At 36.0% G+C, this 22,095-nt stretch overlaps 1 protein-coding gene across 3 annotated transcripts in view; it reads left to right on the top strand.

The window, feature by feature from the left end:
* Positions 1-20,637, top strand: part of samd12 (sterile alpha motif domain containing 12) — a 96,658-nt gene extending 76,021 nt beyond the window's left edge. For 2 of the 3 annotated variants that reach the window (XM_051873140.1, XM_051873138.1), the window contains exons 5-6: positions 14,902-15,716; positions 15,804-20,637. In XM_051873140.1, the coding sequence (XP_051729100.1) occupies positions 14,902-14,924 (23 nt within the window). In that variant the 3' untranslated portion in view covers positions 14,925-15,716; positions 15,804-20,637. The remainder of the gene's footprint in view (positions 1-14,901; positions 15,717-15,803) is intronic. The other variant, XM_051873139.1, reaches the window with a different exon arrangement.
* The last annotated feature ends 1,458 nt before the right edge of the window (positions 20,638-22,095 follow it).

Genomic DNA, 22,095 nt, shown 5'->3' with positions numbered 1-22,095 from the left:
TATAATAACCCTGGTGTTAAAGCACTGAAATAGTGCCGAACATTATTATATTCTGACACCGTGTCCTAACCAGACGTGACGCTGCCACTGATAAAAAAGCATCTTTTCCATGCTTGCAGAGAGACTCCGCCCACACGCTTTTCTGATTGGCTGTGATTTTGGATTGATTTGGTTGTACTGCAGTGCACCTGCATAGAGGCTCCACCCACACGCTCTTCTGATTGGATGTGATCTAGGAATGATTTGGTTGCGAGTGCAGTGCACTTGCAGAGAAACTCCGCCCACAAGCTCTTCTGAATGGAGAGACTCCGCCCACACGCTCTTCTGATTGGCTGTGATTTTTGATTGATTTGGTTGCGAGTGCAGTGCACTTGCAGAGAGACTCCGCCCACATGCTCTTCTGAATGGAGAGACTCCGCCCACACGCTCTTCTGATTGGCTGTGATTTTTGATTGATTTGGTTGCGAGTGCAGTGCACTTGCAGAGAGACTCCGCCCACATGCTCTTCTGATTGGCTGTGATTTTTGATTGATTTGGTTGCGAGTGCAGTGCCCTTGCAGAGAGACTCCGCCCACATGCTCTTCTGAATGGAGAGACTCCGCCCACACGCTCTTCTGATTGACTGTGATTTTTGATTGATTTGGTTGCGAGTGCAGTGCACTTGCAGAGAGACTCCGCCCACATGCTCTTCTGATTGGCTGTGATTTTGGATTGATTTAATTATAAGTGCAGTGTGCTTGCAGAGGGACTCCGCCCACACACTCTTCTGATTGGCTTTGATTTTGGATTGATTTGGTTGCGAGTGCAGTGCACTTGCAGAGAGACTCCGCCCACATGCTCTTCTGAATGGAGAGACTCCGCCCACACGCTCTTCTGATTGGCTGTGATTTTTGATTGATTTGGTTGCGAGTGCAGTGCGCTTGCAGAGAGACTCCGCCCACATGCTCTTCTGATTGGCTGTGATTTTTGATTGATTTGGTTGCGAGTGCAGTGCCCTTGCAGAGAGACTCCGCCCACATGCTCTTCTGAATGGAGAGACTCCGCCCACACGCTCTTCTGATTGACTGTGATTTTTGATTGATTTGGTTGCGAGTGCAGTGCACTTGCAGAGAGACTCCGCCCACATGCTCTTCTGATTGGCTGTGATTTTGGATTGATTTAATTATAAGTGCAGTGTGCTTGCAGAGGGACTCCGCCCACACACTCTTCTGATTGGCTTTGATTTTGGATTGATTTGGTTGCGAGTGCAGTGTTATTTACAAATTTCAGCATTGATTTATTAGAACATTCTCTCCATTATCTAATATGCATATTTTTTTAATTAATTTTTTTCTAATTTGCACATTTTCTAGTGAATCTGCTGCTAAAACAATATAAATAACACTATCGGTGATAGTTCACGCAAAAATTTATTTATTCACTCTCATGTCATTCCAAACCCTTATAACTTTCTTTTCTTTTCTTTTTTCTGTGGAGCACAAATGAAGATATTTTTTGTCTTAAATGTTTAAGGGGTTTTATTTTTGCCCATACAATGCAATTTTTATTTTTATTCTTGTATATATCTTCTTTCATGTTCCACAGAAGACAGAAAGTCATACAGGGTTTGGAAGGACATGAGGGCGAGTAAATGATGACAGAATGTCATTTTTGTGTTCACCGTCCCTTTAAGCTGCATTCATTCTGGGCTTTGATTTCCGGAACAACTCTTCTGGAAATTTCCTGTGTGAAAGAGGCTTTAGTGAAATTCCCCTCTCTTATTTTCCAAGTCACATACCAAGAAACCCGGGCGTTTTGTTCTGTGGTAAAAATCTGTGTTTGTCAATCACACATCTGACATCTGAATGGATTTCAGGGGAAGTAGGAGGAGTCGGGGTGTGTGTTCCTCTGTGATTAGTCAGTGGTGTTTTATCAGGCGACAAGTTCCTCAGTGTTTGCAAATTAGTCACTGCGGATTGTGCAAATTTCCCTTGCCTTTCCCGTTTGTGTATTTGAGTAGTTCAATCATGGCAGATTTACCTGAATAACACCAGTCACTTACATGAAACATTTGTCTGAATATAATACTGCTGCAATAACCTGGAAGCTTTACTGATGGATGAGACTCAAGTTATTATATTCAAAAAGGGGGGAAAATGATGCTGTCATGATGGCATGTGTTCCCCAGAGTCATTGTGCTGTCAGATTAATATTTATCATTGAGTTGTTTGGCACATACCCTTATATGACCGAGCCTGACGTCTGCTAATGCGCTTCAAAATCTACATACAATCTGGTTTATGCCATATGTTCATCAAGTGAGTAGTTTGCATTATGACTTGTTTTTGCTTTATTATTGAAGAAATATTTGATAGCTTGTCTCAGGTCACTGTTTGGAAATGCAAGGTTTGTATTTTCTCTGTTATTCCTGTAATAATGTGAACTGAGAATCAGTGTAATTATGCCCAGACTTGCGCAAACTTGAAAACAAACCAGAAGGAAACAAGAGGAAAAAATGTAATTGTATGTAATGAAGCGATTCCAACACCCACATGCAAGCCGCAGTGTTCTTTCTTCTCCCAGACAAATTAATTTTTAGTTTAATTACTGAATGTAGAATGTGTTACATGAAGCATTAGGGCATGTAATAATTTGAGGGGAGAAAAGGTCCATCACTCAGGAAAGGTTTCTTCATTACATTCAGATCTTTTTCAAATGTGTTTCTCTACATGTTGTCATATGAACAACCGGTCAGAATTGGAGTTTCATGAGACGAATATCACTGAATGTAAATGAGACAGATGTGGATAACGCTCTGATTGATTCAGTGAGTTTATTCAGACTGATTCAAACTGAGTTCTAGAGCCGGGATTCTCAACTCTGGTCCTCGAGGTCCACTTTCCTTCAGAGTTTAGCTCCAATCCTTAAAAGAATCAGTTCGTAAGAGTCATTTGTTAGTGAATCAGGTTAAACCAGCCATGTTGTATGTTTGTTTCGTTTGCAGCTTGTAAGAATGACTCAATAGAAAGACACGTTTTCTTGCATTATTTAGCGGCCTTTTATATATATATATAATATATATATTTATATATATTATATATATAAAAATATATAACAATATATTTAAAGAAACCTTTACAATAAGTCAACATATGGGTCATTGACGAATAATGTTTTTAAAAGTGTAAAAAAACATAATGGAGATATAATTAATTTTGAAGTTTTATTAAGTGTTAACAATGAGATTATTTGGTTTTATAATCAATTAACACTGCTTTTGTCATTTTTACAAGATGGACCAAATTTGTCACCGAAAAAGTCATTCAGTTTAACCAAAATGTCGGTTTTACCAAATGACACATTTGGTTAGTCCAAATGACGATATTTTCAAACAGTGCTAACAGACTGATATCTAGCAAAAGGACAATTAAATATTTTATATTTAGTACAAGTTTTTAAAATATTACAACATTTTCCATGTTTTATAGCGGTTGTACCGAATGACCTGATGTTTCGGGACATGCGTATGAACAAGTGAAAACATGAATTTTTCCAACAGTTAAAAGAGAGTTAGTTACTTTGCTTCATGACCATGTGGTCCTTTGCAGGTGTCTGAATGATGTCACATCCTGTCACATGATACTGACCGCTTGACTTGATCTAAAATGGCCCCTTTATATTGGTTACTCCAAATGACATCAATGAAATTAATTTTTCCGGACATTCTTTCTCATAACTAAGCAACGACTTCTACACATAATTTTAATGCCATTTTGCACTATGTTGATATATGATGTTATAAAATCATGCCAGAATAAAAAAAATATATACATTTATTACATTTTAAGATATTTTAATCACAAATGAAATGGCTGTATTGGCCTTTGGACGGTTAAACCGAATGACCTTTTGACACTTCAAAATCTTTAAAATATCTTTATATGAAGCAAAATATAATTAAAACCTTTTGGATTCAATAAAAGAGATCTAGTTGTACTACCTTACATACTTTGGCACATCAATGACCCATAAATGACACACAGTCGTACCTCAAATGTGAAATTGGAAACAATTGTGTTTTAAAAATGCAATTTTCTAGCAAGTTACATAAAAGCTTCAGCTATATCTGATTCGTCAAGTTTATAATCTCACATACTTGTGGTAGTATATACTTTATGTAGAAACTCTAAATTGAGGTTACAGTTTATTTCGATAGACATTCTATTAGTAATTTTGTAACTAACTGTCAACTAACTCTCATTAATTTGCAACTACTTGTAAACTAGCTCTCATTAGAGTATTAGTAGACTGTCAATATTACCCAAAATGCTCTTGCAAGATCGTAGATTAATTGTGTAATAAAGATAGTAAGCTTTCGGTCATAGGTGTGCTTTAAACTCTGAAACATTAACAACTTTGAGAAAGTGACAACCTTCAGCTTGAACTTGAGCTTGATGATTTAATAAATCTTCAATAATAGTTTTACCAGATAATATCACATCAAATGAGTGGAAGTGCCGGAGAAAGTGGAAAAATACAATATCCTTTTCCCATGTGAAAGATGTCCACTTATTGAGAGGGGTCATTACTCGCCAACGAACCTCAAGGTTATGAACATAAATCACTGCTTCAAAACATTAGGACTCCTTCCTGGACTAATTTCCTGGCCTCTGAGGTTCATGGCTGATTAAAATGTTGAGTCATCAGATTTAAGGGCTCTTTTGAGAGTTTCATCCCTATCAATGAAAGGGTAATGAGATCCAGCACCTTGCTGATTATCACACACTGACCAGAACTGGGCATCACCAGTCAAGACAGTGAACTTCCAAACCACTTACACGCTTATCAATGTCTAATATAACTGCGTCTTTTGACTTAGAGTTTGGATTGCTTTCATATATGTAGGAGTTATAGACATCAGCCATGTGTAGCTGACAGATGGACTTAACTAGCAGAGATTCAGTAGTAATGATGATGTTCACACGGTTGTGAGCAATTCACAATTATGACTTTATATCTCACAATCCTGACTTTATAACTCGCAATCCTGACTTTATATCTTGCAATCCTGACTTTATATCTCGCAATTCTGACTTTATAACTCCCAATTCTGACTTTATATCTCACTATTCTGCCTTTATATCTCGCAATCCTGACTTTATAACTCGCAATCCGGACTTTATATCTCGCAATCCTGACTTTATAACTCCCAATCCTGACTTTATAACTCACTATTCTGACTTTATATCTCGCAATTCTGACTTTATATCTCGCAATCCTGACTTTATAACTCCCAATCCTGACTTTATAACTCCCAATCCTGACTTTATATCTCACAATTCTGACTTTATATCTCGCAATTCTGACTTTATAACTCCCAATCCTGACTTTATATCTCGCAATTCTGACTTTATAACTCCCAATCCTGACTTTATATCTCGCAATTCTGACTTTATATCTCGCAATCCTGACTTTATATCTCGCAATCCTGACTTTATAACTCCCAATCCTGACTTTATATCTCACAATTCTGACTTTATATCTCGCAATCCTGACTTTATATCTCTCAATCCTGACTTTATATCTCGCAATCCTGACTTTATATCTCGCAATTCTGACTTTATAACTCGCAATTCTGACTTTATAACTCGTAATTCTGACTTTATAACTCGTAATTCTGACTTTATATCTCACAATTCTGACTTTATAACTCCCAATTCTGACTTTATATCTCACAATTCTGACTTTATATCTCGCAGTTCTGACTTATAACCTTTTTATTATTACCTTTTTTATTTTAATTTTTTATTTATTGGCAGAAACAAGCTTCAATAGTGTTGCATAAGTCAGTATCATTCTTTTCAGGGCAAACACTAAAGATTGCACACTGTCTATGGAAAGCAGTTGATACATTTTATTCGGACTTTATATCTCGCAATTCGGACTTTATAACTCCCAATTCTGACTTTATATCTCGCAATCCTGACTTTATATCTCGCAATCCTGACTTTATATCTCGCAATTCGGACTTTATAACTCCCAATTCTGACTTTATATCTCACAATTCTGACTTTATATCTCGCAATCCTGACTTTATATCTCGCAATCCTGACTTTATAACTCGCAATTCGGACTTTATAACTCGCAATTCTGACTTTATATCTCACAATTCTGACTTTATAACTCCCAATTCTGACTTTATATCTCGCAGTTCTGACTTATAACCTTTTTATTATTACCTTTTTTATTTTAATTTTTTATTTATTGGCAGAAACAAGCTTCAATAGTGTTGCATAAGTCAGTATCATTCTTTTCAGGGCAAACACTAAAGATTGCACACTGTCTATGGAAAGCAGTTGATACATTTTATTGATCACGTCATCCATAATTCATCAAATAATGGAAAAGAGGATTAGAACGGCACACATATTTGAATTCCTTTTAGTAAATTGGGTCATAAAACAAAGCGTGTGCAAACCAACAACGCTATCGTGGTGACTCTGGTGGCGCCATTGCATTGTCTTTTAATATTTAATCAATTAACTTCAATTGTTCTTTTGCGATTTGTGTGGTGGTGATATTTATAATGGAATTTACATCTGGCATTCACATGGGAGGGAATAAAACAACATCCCTAATTTAAAATGAGAATGATGACACAAAAAGCATGAGAGAGGGGGAGAGATTGAGCAGAGATGAGGGAGGGCTGCGTTCCCTGATGTGCCGCGGGATTGAGGCTCTTCTCCGCTCCTGCTTGGAGGATTACTGCATTTACACTTCAGCTTAAAAATAGCCCCGTGATAATTTATTTAGCCGGAGTGAGCCTGTCTGCATTGTGTTCCTGGAGAAGAACTTCCTCTGTCTGAGACTGATACACTTCCACAAACCTCACATATAAATGCAGAACATTAGACTTTCGAAACATTACAACCAAAATCAAAATTACAACATTGGTTATTGTCATCAAAGAAAAGAATGAGGAAAAGTCTGTATGAAAACACTGGAAATCAGGGGCTTTATTCCCGAGAGGCAAGGGCAGGGCCGGGTTTACCATTTTGGTGCCAAAATCGGGCTGATATCATGTAGTCTGAACCTGGCATGAAGAAACACAACCAGAATTGCGAGTTTATAAAGTCATAATTGTGTTAAGAAGTCAGAATTGTGAGTTACAAAGTCAGAACTGAGATATAAAGTCATAATTGTAAGTTATAAAGTCATAATTACGAGCTATAAAGTCATAATTACGAGTTATAAAGTCAAAATTGTGAGTTGCAAAGTCAGAACTGAGATATAAAGTCAGAATTGCGAAATATAAAGTCAGAATTGCAAGTTATAAAGACAGAATTGTGTGATTTAAAAACTTGCAATTGTAAGAAAAAAGTTTTTGTGTGAATTGTGAAATAAAAAGTACAGTTACCTTTTTTATTTTTTATTTCATGCCATAACAAGCTTCCAAACAACGCATTATGGACTGAACTGCGGTGCAACTTTTTTAACTTTCATCCCTGATAGTTCTTTTGTTGCACCTCCTTCATAGAGTTTGTTGTATTTTGTGTAAGATTCAGCCTCTACTAATGAAATCTAATAGCGCATAATGGCATGCTGTTAATCATCAGTTGAAGGTTGGTTTTACAAGGTTAACGATGGCAGGGAGAGTGTATTCTCATGTGGGCTCGGGTCCTTGGGTATTTATCAATGTCAGGTAGAGGCGAGCAGCCATAACTGCCACAGCATCCCGAAGTGAAAAATGTACAGAGGTCTTTGGGGAAAGTTGTGGACTTTTTGTAGAACTTTTGAGAAGTGTGTATATATATGATGTGCATGATATGATATGTCAATTTGAACCAAAATCTTTGAGGAATGATTCCAGCACCTTTTTGAATCTATGCCACGAACAATTAAGGCAGTTCTACAGGCAAAATCCAGTACTAAGAACCAGTATGAGAGCTGTAAAAGTCTCTTTTGTTCATCCCCTCTTCATCAGTTCATCTTTCTCCAGCCTTCACTGTAAATCATATGCTGTTGTGCAGGAGAGAGGAGTGAAGGCATGGGAGATGCTCAGGCACAACAGAGCAAATGCCTACATAAATAGACCCATTTATTTCACCTCAGATACAGTGATCTTTTGTTTGTTGTTGGAAATCAGGGCAGAGAGAAGAAACTTATAAGCCGCAGCAGAACAGGACGACCTATTTAAGTCTTTGCAGTGTACAAGGAAGAATGCATTGAGCATGTTGTGCTTACTGTAAATGTGGTAGTCTGTAAATGTTTTTCCCTTGCAGGAAGAAATTGCAGTACAGTGTGACAGATGGGACCTGCGGACGAAAATATATACGTGTGAACAGAACAGATGCTGCATTAGTGTGTAACTAGTCACGCAGACAAAAGTTAGTCCCATGAAAATAAACCCCAGATGACGTTTTGAGGATGAAGTGATCACGTTATTATTGGGTGTGCATTATTTTAAAATAATTCAACGGACTGGAGTCAATTATTCCGCTTATACTGCACAGTTACCACACCTCAAGACATCGTTCAGATGTTGTATTTCAAGACATTTGTCAGGGTTTTTGTCCTTAAACCTAAAGGGTCCTTCAGGACAAATTTGGGCGAAATCATTTTGTTTTGTTTTTTAAAAATAGCTTCCTTAATCTGAGCGGTACAAGACTTGGCTATTTTCATATGTTTGCCACCTGAACACACAAATAAAAATTGTACTTGATTCAACAATGTTAAGTGGTTGGAAAAAAAAAAAAAACTCCTTAATTGGTCCTTCGTGGACAAAATTGGGCACCCATAGGAAATGAATGGCAAAGGCTGTAATTCAGAGCAACTTTTTGGTACTTTTTTGAGTCATTGAAATTTGATGTTTTTTGATAGAAATAAATGATTACTCTGTCTCCTACTTTGTCTTTTCATTATAGCATGGTCAGATTTGTCTGTAAGCATATTTTGGCATCTTTGTATAGTCTCACCCAACACATTTTTGTGATAAAATCTAAAACTTAAGAGGTTAAGTTCGTTACAACACCCGCAAGCCCTTCGTTCATCTTCAGAACACAAATTAAGATGTTTTTGATGAAATCCGATGTCTCAGTGAGGCATCTATTGACAGCGAGATAATTTACACTTTCAGATGCCCAGAAAGCTACTAAAGACATATTTAAAACAGTCATGTGACTGCAGTGGTTCAACCTTAATGTTATGAAGAGACGAAAATACTTTTTGTGCGCCAAAATAATGGCTTTATTCAACTATATCTAGTGATGGCCGATTTCAAAACTCTGCTTTATGAAGCTTTATGAATCTTTTGTTTCAAATCAGTGGTTCGGAGCGCGCATCAAGCTGCCGAAGTCACGTGATTTCAGTTAACAAGGCTTCGTTATGTCATAAGTGTTTCAAAACGTTTAGAAATTTCAATGGTTCACGTGGCAGTTTGATGCACGAACCACTGATTGAAAACAAAAGATTCGTTTTGAAATCGGCCATCACTAGATATTGTTGAGTAAAGTCGTTATTTTGGCACACAAAAAGTATTCTCGTCGCTTCATAACATTAAGGTTGAACCACTGTAGTCACATGACTTTTAAATATGTTTTTAGTAGCTTTCTGGGCATCTGAAAGTGTAAATTATCTCGCTGTCAATGGAGGCCTCACTGAGCCATCGGATTTCATCAAAAATATCTCAATTTGCGCTCCGATTAACGAAAGGTCTTATGGGTGTGGAACGACATGAGGGTGAGTAATTAATGACAGAAATTTCATTTTTGGGTAAACTAACCCTTTAAATATAACAAAAATAAACATTTTACATTAAAAATATGGTACTTTTAGAGGTAAATAAATTCAAAAATCACAAAAAATTGCATAAATTGATAGCTTTTATTTTATTGAAGAAAGTGATGTGACATTCATTTAAAAAAAAAAAATGACACCTGAGAGCGAATTTGTTAATTAAGGGCTGCCATACGAGGGTTAAAATGCTCTTGTGTGTACGACTAATTTCTTCCGCATCTCATCCCAGGCCTCCGTTGCGTAATTTTGTGGCAAAAAACATGGAAATAATTGGTTGTTTTTATCCTGTTGTTTACTATATGTATTTGCTTGGCCAGTGTCGTTATGGGTTTTGGTTCTTTTGCTGTTGTTGGCTATAAAAACTGAAATAATTTGGCGAAGTGATATGGAACTGTAATCAGCCTGGAACTACTTTAGCCATGTTCGTCAACCAATCAGATTCAAGCATTCAACAGCCCCGAAGTATATGGAATGTATGTATGGGTCAGGGGCTCGATAAAAATCCATTAACTAATCTAAATTCAGAGTGTGTGAGCAACACTGCCTCGGGTCATTTGCCGAAACAGAAGTTTGAAAAGTAGAACCCTTCCAGTCGTCCATTCGGAGCTCATCTTGGTTGTACTACAAAGGGAAGCGCTGTCAGTTTTTGGTGGAGCTGCACAATCTAAAGGAAGAGAATCTGGTGTTGAGGCAGGCGAGGGTTGTGCTCTGATTCAATAACACTGGTAAGAACTCATTATGAATGCATAGGTTGCCTCCAGCTTCTGTTACTCTTGAGCTTTCCAGGATTCCTGGCGCTCCATTTTTCTTTCTCTTCCTCTCCTCTCTCTCCCACACCATTCTCATGGCCACTCAACTGTGATGTATTTGAATCTGATCTATCTTTCAGAGATGGGGGGAAAAGATGGCATTTCCCTTCAATGTGCCATAAATCACATCAAGGAAAGGTTGCGTTGATGAACATCCGGTTCACGTGTTTGGGGTTCAAATATTTTATAAAAGCATTCTTGGTCCAAACTACAGGTTTTGCATGGAGAGATCAGCCTCCTGAGCAGATCTTATTGTTTCAGAGTTGACAGGGAATGGAGCGGGTCCTCGGTACAGTTCTCCCGCTGTCACATTCAGCCTGTGATAATTAATCAGAGAGAAGAGAATGAATCAAAAGAATGGAAAAAGAGGAATGACTCATTTGCAGAATTTTTTTCTTGTTCAGTCTGGCTAGGATCGCTGTGTTAAAGGGTATCTGTTGATATATGAAATTGTTCTAGTCTCAGACGTCCAGTGTCAAAAGCTTACAGCATCATCTCTTTAGCAGAAGAAATACAATAAACTGTGTTTAATACAATTAAGAGTGCATGAACTAAAATTACTTTTAAAATCCCTTACAAAAATATTACGATTGCACGGTGATGGTATCAAATGAATACTATAAAATTTTTATATATACCATGGTACTGAATGGTTACCGTTATCAGACCTTGGTATTCACAATCTGGCTTTGGTAAATGTCCACAAATGTGTGTGTGTACCTACTTAAATATATTTTGGAAACAAGTTTATACCCAGAAGTAAGCCAAACATGATAAAATTGCCCAAAGCCTCCTTTTGGGGACGTCCTTATTTGTAAAAACAGTATAATAAAGTTTTCATTTGAATTGTAAAAATGCAGAAAGTTTTCTGTGGGTTAGTTTACAGTATTTAGCTGCATATAAAAACAATAAAAGTATTTGTGTTTTTGTTTGTGCATTTTTAAGTGTAATTACAGTCTACTTAATCCAACACTTGGTATACTGTACTACTATACCATGATACTGCCATGTTTTTGACTTGTTCCATGTTATTACCATGGTTTTTTTTTTTACATTTACCAAAGTAGTACTATGGTATTTTCGAGTATTATGCACAACTTAAAGCGAGTATTATGCACAACTTAAATAAATGCATGGTTGCAAGTTAAAAATTCTAATTTATTGTTTTAATTAAACCTTTTAAAGTTGCAAAGTTGTAATTATTTTCTAAAGTTCTGTTGACATAATAATGTCTGTAATATTGTCTGTAATTTAATCTCAAATTTCTGCGTTAATTGGCTTTTTTAAAATTAAGTTGTTGTAACGTAATGAAATTGTCTTGATAACTTCAGAAATTAGGCAGTGGATTTCTAGTTCCCAGCATGCTTTGCATAGGACTGGATGAGGAGAATAAATGTGTTAATTTAAGTGTTAATTTATTTGTTTTTAGTGAAAAGAAAGACTTGTTAGTGTTTAAAAGAGTTGCTGTAATATTGTGGTTATCATTGTGCTGAAGAGTAAATACATGAAGGTAAACACTATTGACTCTATAAGCAATGACTGCGCTAATGCCAGTGACAAGTAATATTCAACCCGGCAATTAGTACATATTTTACGAGGTGGTTAATTTGCATGACCTGGGTTTAGACAAATCGTATGAATTCGTACGAGTGAGGTCATACGAATTCGTACAAATTACCCACCTCGTAAAATGCGTACAATTTGGTCGTGAGATAGCTTTAGTAATATCTTACTTGTTCAGTAAATAAACATGTTAATTAAGTTATGCTAGCATGTGCTTTGATAGCTGTTGATTTGAACTAAAATAGATCATATTAATTGGTTCCAGGGCTGATAGTTGGAGCGACTTAATTTTTTTGAGTGATCAACTTAAAAATGTGTGTTTATGCTACAAATTATTACGTTATTAAGTAAGAACATACATTCACTCAAAGTTAACTCTTTATAACTTTATAACTCAAAAAAACAAAATTGATGCAAACTGTTTTTTTTGTTTGTTTGTTTGTTTTGTTTTGTTTTTGTTTTGTTTTTTAGCCAATTTTTTAGAGTGTACATGTAGTATGTGCAACTATGTCACCTAATAAAATTGCCCAAAACCTCCTTTTGGGGACATCATTATTTGTAAAAATGGTATAAAAATGAAGTAAATAAGTTTTATTTTAATTGTAAAGATGCAGAAAGTTTTCTGTGGGTTATTTTACAGTATTTAGCTGCATATAAAAACAAAAGTCTATGCAATGTCCCTATTTAGATAGTGAAGTATTCGTGTTTTTGTTTGTGCGTTTTAGTGTATTTACAGTCTACTTAATCCAATGCTTAGTATACTACCAAATATACTGCACTATACTACTATACCATGATACCACCATGTTTTTTTGGACTTGTTCCATGTTATTACCGTGTTTTTACCATAGATTGGTAAATTGATTTGTTTTGAATTGAAATAGATCATATTAATTAGTTCCAGGGCTGGTAGTTGGAGCAACTTAATTTTTTAACTTAAAAAATTGTGTTTATGCTACAAATTAAGTTCCTCTAACTCAGTGTAGCTTGTTGGTGGAACGTAAATTCACTCAAAGTTGCCATAACTCAAAAAAATTGATGCAAACTGTTTTTTTTAAGGTGACGTATTTATGTTGTAATTACTCAAATAACTACATGTGCTTATTATAGAGACAGTTGGGTTAGGGTTTGGTTTAAGGGTTAGTTACTTGTAATTATGCATAATTTACTGTTATTACTATAGTAAGTACATGTAGTAATGTGCAACTATGTCACCTTAAAATAAAGTGTTACTGAAAAACCTTGGCAATAAGAACATTAAAAGACCATTGTGGTATAATGATGGTATCAGATACCATGGTACTGAATCGATTCTGTTCTCAAATACCATGGTATTCACATGTTACTTCTAGTTCATTTTGAAGAATAGTATAGAAACAGTAGTGCAGTACTGTCATGATAAATTGCATGTCCATAAAATCTTTTTGCTAGTAAAAATTTCTATAATGTACAAGATTTTCATCCATGTTGATGGCCGTAGAGCAGCACCCTTTGACTGGTTAGATGTCGAGATGATTGTTTGTGTGTGTGTGTGTGTGTGTGTGTGTGTGTGTGTGTGTTCCACTGTAGAGTCTAAATATGTACCTGTCTCTGTGCAGCATGTCAGCAGTCCTTGGCAAATTGAAGGAAAATTCCTGACCTTGATTTGCAACAAACAAAAACAAAAAAACGGGCAGCTTTATCGTTCAGCCGAACCACCAGATCCGCCTCCCGCTCCCCCTTCCTCGACAACACGCGGCTGTGCGCGGCTGTTCGGGATGGAGAGCCTGTGTACGCTGCTTTGACAGCTTGTCAGGATACCCCATGATAATGAATTTCAAATGCTAGATATGCTCTCTGTAGCCAGCAGCAGCTAGTGTGTTCTTGGACTGTTTGTGCTCTCCGGGAGATCGTGTGTGTGTGTGTGTGTGTGTGTGTGTGTGTGGATGCTTAATACAATCTATATCACAACATGATTCATACACAAGGTTTTTAATGGTGAATTCATTCTCATGCTACTCTCTGAATGTCATATGTCAGTTAAATCGTGATGCGTATCGTACTTTGCTTTTGGCTTTATTTTTCTCTTTGTCTTTCCTGTCTTTCTCTCCTAAAGGTCAGATGAGATATTCTGAGAGCCACTGAACGCTGGATAGTGTCTCTCCTATTGATTCACCACCATTTTGTTTTCTTTCTCTCCCTCTTTTTCCGTTCCACTATCTTCTCGCACTCTGTATCCTTAACTGTCTTTTCCATCTGGACCCTCATTTGTACATATCAGTTCATCTGTTTCTTTCTACACATGTGCTTTGTGTTCCTTCCCACTTGAGTGTGTTCTTCCCATTTAATTCCCATTTCTCCCCAGAGGACAGCTCAGAAGTTGCTCTTTCATAGTTCAGGAGACTTGAATGGGGTTTTCAGCTATGTTTCAATTAAGTATCAACATCGTCTCAGATGTTTCTCCTAAGGAGAATCAAAATATATGGAAATTGTTGACGGAGTGAGAAAAACTAACATAAAGTAAAGACTCTGTAAACCATTTCTTTATTGACCTCAGTGTGTCAGTGGACTGAAAGGGATTGTTTTGTCTTCCCTGGAATTAGGGAGTCAAACCAAACCCATTAATTAAAGGGGATGTCCACATATTTTTGGCCAAGTATTGCATTAAAGATATCCCTCATTCTCAGTATCTAATTTCTCTTTATTAATTTCCTCTCTGTTGTTTGTGTTTGTGATCCTCTCTCATATTTTACTTTTCTCTCTTGTGTGTTTTCAGCCTCTCTGGAGAGTTCGCCGTAGCTTGAGCAATCCTGGAGATCCTCGGTTCCCGGTCCATCTTCCGTGATGTCCACACCACACTCCAGACTTTCAGCCCCTGCGGTCTTCCTTCTTTTAAAGCAGATCTATACCTCCCTCTGATCAAAACTATCCTGAAAAGGATCCAACTGATCTTCGGTAGCTCTTTTTACAGCGTATCAGCATATACAACCTCAAAGAATCGTCTGGACTATTGATGTTCTCTATTGGACAATGTGAAAGACTTGCTGCTGAATTGTGTTGTTTGTTATATGTAATCCTGAAGTGTAGCACTTTAACCTCTCTTCCTGCCAGTGCTCTCTATCTATCTATCCATCTGTCTATCTGGCTATCTATAAGCTATCTAGCTAATTAATTAGCTATCTGTATAACTTTACCTGTCTGTCTATCTAGCTAGCTAGCTAACTGTCTAGCTAACTATCTGGCTATCTATATAGGTAGCTATCTAATTAATTAGCTATCTATATAACTTTGTCTGTCTACCTGTCTATCTAGCTAGCTAGCTAACTACCTGGCTATCTATATAGGTAGCTATCTAGCTAATTAATTAGCTATCTATAGGATATAGTTTATCTCTGTCTAGCTAGCTAATTATATAGCTATCTATATAGCTTTATCTATCTGTATAACTATCGATCTATCTATCTATTTAGCCTGCTAAAGATCTAGCTAACTATCTGGCTATCTATATAGGTAGCTATCTAGCTAATTAGTTAGCTATATAGTTTATCTATCTGTCTATCTAGCTAGCTAACTATATAGCAATCTATATAGGTAGCTATCTAGCTAATTAGCTATTTATATAGCATTATCTTATCTATCTGTCTATCTAGCTAGCTAACTATATAGCAATCTATATAGGTAGCTATCTAGCTAATTAGCTATTTATATAGCATTATCTATCTGTCTATCTATCTGTCTAGCTAGCTAGCTAAAGATCTAGCTAACTATCTGGCTATCTATATAGATAGCTATCTAGCTAAATAATGAGCAATCTATATAAGTTAATCTGTCTGTCTATAAAGCTAGCTAGTTAGCTTACTATCTGGCTATCTATATATGCTATCTAGCTAATTAATTAGCTATCTATATAACTTTTTCTGTCTGTCTATCTAGCTAGCTAACTAACTATCCGGCTATCTATATAGGTAGCTATCTAGCTAATTAATTAGCTATCTGTAGGTTATAGTTTATCTGTCTATCTAGCTATCTACTTATATAGCTATCTATATAGGTATCTAGCTAATTAGCAATCTATATAGCTTTATCTATTTGTCTATCTCTTGATCTCTCTAGCTATCTATATAGGTAGCTGTCTAGCTAAATAATTAGCTATCTAGTTTATCCGTCTGTCTATCTAGCTAGCTAGTTAGCTAACTATCTGGCTATCTATATAGGTAACTATCTAGCTAATTAATTAGCTATCTATATAGTTTATCTATCTGACTATCTAGCTATCTATCTAATGATCTAGCTAACTATCTGGCTATCTACATAGGTTGTTATCTAGCTAATTAGTTATCTATATAGCTTTATCTATCTGTCTGTCTGCCTATCTATCTATCTAGCTACCTATGATAGTTAATTAGCTATCTGTATAGCTAACATGTTTATCTGGATGGCTATATAGCTTGGCTTACTAGCTGTCTAGATAGATAAACAAGCTATCTATCTCTTCACATGTAAACATACTAACGAAATAGTGTCATGAGGACTCCACCCTTTGCACGTCTGAATACTACTTGTCTCTTCCTCTCTCTTGTGTCTGCCGTCTCTTAGTATAATGTAAGACGTCTGGTCGACTTGCTTGGTTAGTTGTCTCTTTGTCTTTGTATGTCCCCGAGCTTGAATTCCCTCGCCATCCATCAAAAGCAAGAGCCCGTTATTACGTATGCCGTAGACTGAACTGCACTGTGACTGTGACCAGGTCTCTTAAAAAGACAAGCCCACCCTTCCACCGGGAGCTGCGTTTCACCCCCAAATCCTTCTTTCATCGCCGGACCAAATGCATTATACCCTCATCTCTTGATCCGGAGCCAATCTTTGGGTTTGACTCATGGTGGAATTCAATTAGAAGTAAGGATGAAGCAACTGAGCTCGGAGCTGTGAAACTGCAAGGACTCAGAAATGGAAGACGATTCTTTCTTTTTTGGATAAGAAGGCAGGAGAAATAGATGACATGCCTCTGTGAAGTCTCATCCTGCCATTGGGAAAGACAAGGAAAGGAAGAAAATGTACTTTCAGGCATGGGACGGCATTATTAAAAAGTGTATAAACGAGACTGAGCATTATTTAGCATAAAAGAGGACTGTCACTAGGAGCCTTGTAACCTCCCATTCACTGTATCTTTTTGAATAGAGATCCTCACAAAGGCATCACTGTTAATACGACATGGCCATTCACTGTTACCTTTTTAACTTGGAAGCACATGGAAGTTCTGAATCAAATGAACTGTGTCTTTGTACCCTTTGATCATTGTCACCTTTGTATCAAACCTCCATTACTTACAAGAGCCTCAGGCGTCAACAAGGCTTCCCACCTCAAAGAGACTTGCCACAATTGTAGCATGACTCCGCAATATCACACACCTTCCACAAGGGCGCCAACACAAAGATCCATGACGGCGCAGACCCGCCATTGATTAACCAGAGCGGCTCCAGTTGTTTTGAGGGCTACAGTAATAGGTTACATGCTGCCGATCATGGCGTGATGGAAGTTTTGCCTTACAAGACGCTTTAGATTGCAATGAGATCCAAAAATTGAGTGCAATCGATTAGACCTTGTCGATCAGATCTCATATTGGCTCTTGTCTGGCTCACCGGATAGAGTCAATACTGGGAATCTGGGGAAAAGCATGTTCCAATTAAAAACTAGCTACCATTTCATGCCTTCGTGGGGCCTTGGTGTTTTTTATATCTTCGAGAGGGCTCAACGCCAGGGGCTTTTGATGACTGAAGGGCTGAGAGGGTGAAAACCGAAATGATCATTGGTTTTATAGCTGCTAAACTAGTATAGATATCACTATATGGGCCGTTCTATGGAATTGGTGCAAATTGCTGTCCCACAACCAAAAAACACTTAAAAAGCATTTAAGTTTTCAAGTTTTAGATGTTTACTAAGATCCTTCTTTTATCTATTGAATCCCACAATAATATTTAAAATATCAGTAATATATATAAAATCATAATTTATTGGGTACTTTCAATTGGGAGGTGGCTGTCCCAAACCCTAACCCCTAAATTTCAACTTGTAAAAATGATACTGAAATAATTTTTGCAATTCTTTCCATTGTTGTTTTTTTAAGTGAATTTAAGTTTTGAAATCATGAAACTTTATGTAAAAAAAAAAAAAAAAAACGTGTCCCGCATTTTCTTGTCACTACCGAAACAGTGTATGTTTTAGTCCATTGTCTGAGACTGATTTTAATCACATTTCTACATTTTTGATCAGGAAATATTCCTGTGTCCCTCCCTCTCATAGCCTCTCTTTCATAGTAGATAGGTCCATCATTTTGAGTTAAATGTAAATGTTAAATGTAAAAGTCTGAAAATATGTGTGTAACTTTAAGGAACGTCACTACCAAACACCTTTTTTCTGCAATTAAGCAACTTTTTTGGGTGTTATTCCATAATATTTAGTTTTTATGTGTGTACAACTGTTCAGAACTGTGCTAGCTAACCATGTGCTGAGCAAAGCTCAAAAATATCGAAAATTGTCACTACCGAAACAGTCATTACCGAAACATCATTGTTTTGGTGTAGTGACAACACCATAATCACATAATCATTTATTTGGGGGAAATAAACACAATTTTAGTACAGTTATGCAAATCATTAGTATTTTACTATGTTTTAATAGTGTTTTAGTATGCGAGTTAAAATTCTGTAATGTTTTGTGGTCGCTACCAACACATTACTGTCACTACCGAAACATGGGATGTTTTGTCAAAAATAAAGTATATTGAATTATCAACTAAGATGTTATTATAGTGTTTGGTTCAGTGTATATTCAAACTAATGAATCCTTCACTTTAAAATCAGTATGATAAACTTTATGCCTTTTACAAAGAAATATTAGATTCAAAATACAACAAATCTCATAAATTACACTTGAAATAGTTGAAATTGTTATTGATTTACCTGTGAAAACTTTTTTTTTTTAAATAGCAAAAAATATATATTTACAAGGTAGATCTAAACAAAATCTTAAAAGGTCAATGTAACCCTTCTTATTAAATTATTTATTATTGTGTTTCGGTAGTGACAAATTTGGGGAGAGGAAAAATATTCCAAAACTTTCTGAAAATACAAGAGAATTAACTGCACAATTACTAGAAATGTGGATATTATACAATTTGCATACATACAAAGTTTGTGGAAAAATTAGTTTTTCAAAACGTTTCCAAGTCTGACTTTGAACCGATTCTGTAGAATGGCCCATATAGACAATTTGTGTGAAACAGTTTAGATGAGCCACACCAAAATTAAATGCACAACTCTAAATCAGCTCTAAAAGACACCGAAAGAGAGTTTGAGTTCTTTTCTTGTGGATTAGATTATTAGTTGTGAGATGTTCACCCACGAGGGGGTTGTTTTTGATTTGAACTTTATGAGACCATCTCATGGTACATTAACCGCAGAGTTCAAGTCAATTCAAAATGTTCAGCAAAAACTCAATAGCAGCATACTGTCGATTCAGACTCTTAGTTCGCCTTAGGGCGTTTTTGTTATTTTCTAAGAAAAGTGCATAGGAATTATTTAATTTTTTAAAGATTGAATTTTATAGCGTATACTAGAGCTGTACAATACACTAAAACTGTGTTTGATAACCACATAAAAAAGACTTTAAAATATATAATGATCTTTAATACATGTCAGAATCAAAACAACAATGATCAGTCATTCTCATGAGAGTAATGCCAAAAAAAAAGGCAAACACCAAGGATCCTTTTTGATCTTCAAGACGCTAGACCTTGGAAAAACAAATTAATTTTAACTAATGCACAAATGTACAAGGATAATTAATGAATAAACATTCCCTCCCTGCTCATTTATTTCTGAGATTTGCCTTTAGATCCACATAGACTCCAAAATTTCTTTGAGGAAGAGAATATGACTGATGTTAGATGTACGCTTCCCTCTAGTTTTATCTGACATAATATAAAAACATGTTAGGTTGGCATTCTTAAAGTTGAACCTTTGTCTGTGGAGCTGAATTTGGTGGATTATTAATGTCCTCACATGTACTGATATTGTTCACATCGGTTCTTTTATCAGCTCTGAACTAGATTGGAGAGCTGGACTGCATACAAATCAAGTGAACGTTAGCCTCAAACTGCACAAAGTACTCATGGATAACATAAGTATATATGAAGTTATTTATTTTCTTGCATACGCTATATTATTGCTATATTGATGCATTCACTTACACAAACACAACACACCGATGTAAATGCATAAAGCTGTTTGCATTAATCTGAATAATATTATTTACACCCATAATACACTACGAAAAAATTATTTTTGACACTATATGCGAGCATGTTTTCTATTGTTCTTGTTCATTTGTGATGTTTTGAATTCGGCAGGCATGCAGACCAAACTATCAGACCCCTTTCTTTCCATATAGTGTGCATAAACGTTACTATTCATGAACATGTTAATATTCTAATAAACATATTAATATAACAAGGCCATTCTTTGTGTCTTATTGAACCCTTAGATGTTTAACGAGTAGCTGTGTTGTCTCTTTGTTAGGTGATCATGTGCATCTTTATGTAATAGAGTACAACGATCAGGTTCCAGAAGTTCCATTCATTTTCTCCATAGGGAAATTGATTTTTAATGATAACTTATAAACTTTTAAAGACAGACCTACTGTGAGGTTGTTAATCGATGGTATTTTCTTTTCTTCAAGCCGTCAGCCCACGTTATTTCAACTTATTTTTTAAATAATCTTGTTTAACAATGGAATTCGGAATGAAAAACTACATTACCCATGATGCTGTACAGAATTCCACCAATCAGAGTTAAAAAGAGCTCTTTAGCTCCGCCCACTCACATGAAGTTCTGCGAATGACGTAGTCGAGTCAGTCTATATATATGCATATTTTACAATAAACTTTAAATATATATAAATATATTTGTAGTGTCATGGCGGACGAGCAAACCCACCATGTTTTTATAGATACTACTGTTATTTTGTAACGGAATGTAGTTTTAAGATTTTTTGAGTTGAGAATATAGTTGTTTAGACCTCAGATATGCAATTTATATGTAAACATATAGTGCCTATTTGAAAATTTGTTTAGACGGCGACCGTTCAGCGCTCATGTACCCGCAGAGAACAGCTTCATCTCGGACAGTCCTTCGGGAATTTGCTGCTGGCTCTTATGCAGATAGTTTAAACATGAGGTATAATTCGTTTTGGGTATATCAAACAGGCAATCTTTGCTCCTATTAATATATTACTTGTTCCAGAGCTAATATATTTGGTTTAAGGGCTATATTAAGTTTCATAACTTTATATTTACATTGAAATTAAATCCTGTATTAACTAGAGCGCTGCTTTTGTATGTTTGACTGAATAGTTTGCTTCTTTATTTCCTATTTTACTTCTTATACTGTTATCATGGCTATTGTTGTTAATCTAAATATTATTTTTCAATAAATAATATTTTATATAAATAACATGCTGTATTAAGAGGCCATTAGTGGTTTCGACTTCAGTGAAAGTTACATTAATACGCCATGAGATGGCGGCAAAGACTGTATGAGTGAGTCAGTCAGTCGCAGAGACTTTTATATTGAAATGGACTGAAACAAGGAAACAAGGATGTTGTTTTTACTTTAAACAACATCTTATGAGACGCAACTGACAATTGCATTGACTAGCGCTGTCATGGGAAATCCACTTAAATGTTAAAAGGACAAAGACAAAGATTTCGATTTCCTCAGCAGACATTCAAACTGATTTTGTGATTATGAATATAAGATTGACCTGAAGAATATCAGCTAGATGCAGGTAAAACACTCGCTCCGGCGATCTCTCTCTCTCATAATATTTTACAGTGAGTTTCAATGAAGCGACTAAATGTTGCTTCGTTACTAGTTCTAAAGTGACGTTTTAAAATTAGTAACGAAGGCTTGAGCTC

This window comes from Ctenopharyngodon idella, chromosome 19 (assembly GCF_019924925.1).
Source record: "Ctenopharyngodon idella isolate HZGC_01 chromosome 19, HZGC01, whole genome shotgun sequence".
Lineage (NCBI taxonomy): Eukaryota > Metazoa > Chordata > Actinopteri > Cypriniformes > Xenocyprididae > Ctenopharyngodon > Ctenopharyngodon idella.
This window is presented reverse-complemented; position numbering and strand designations above follow the sequence as displayed.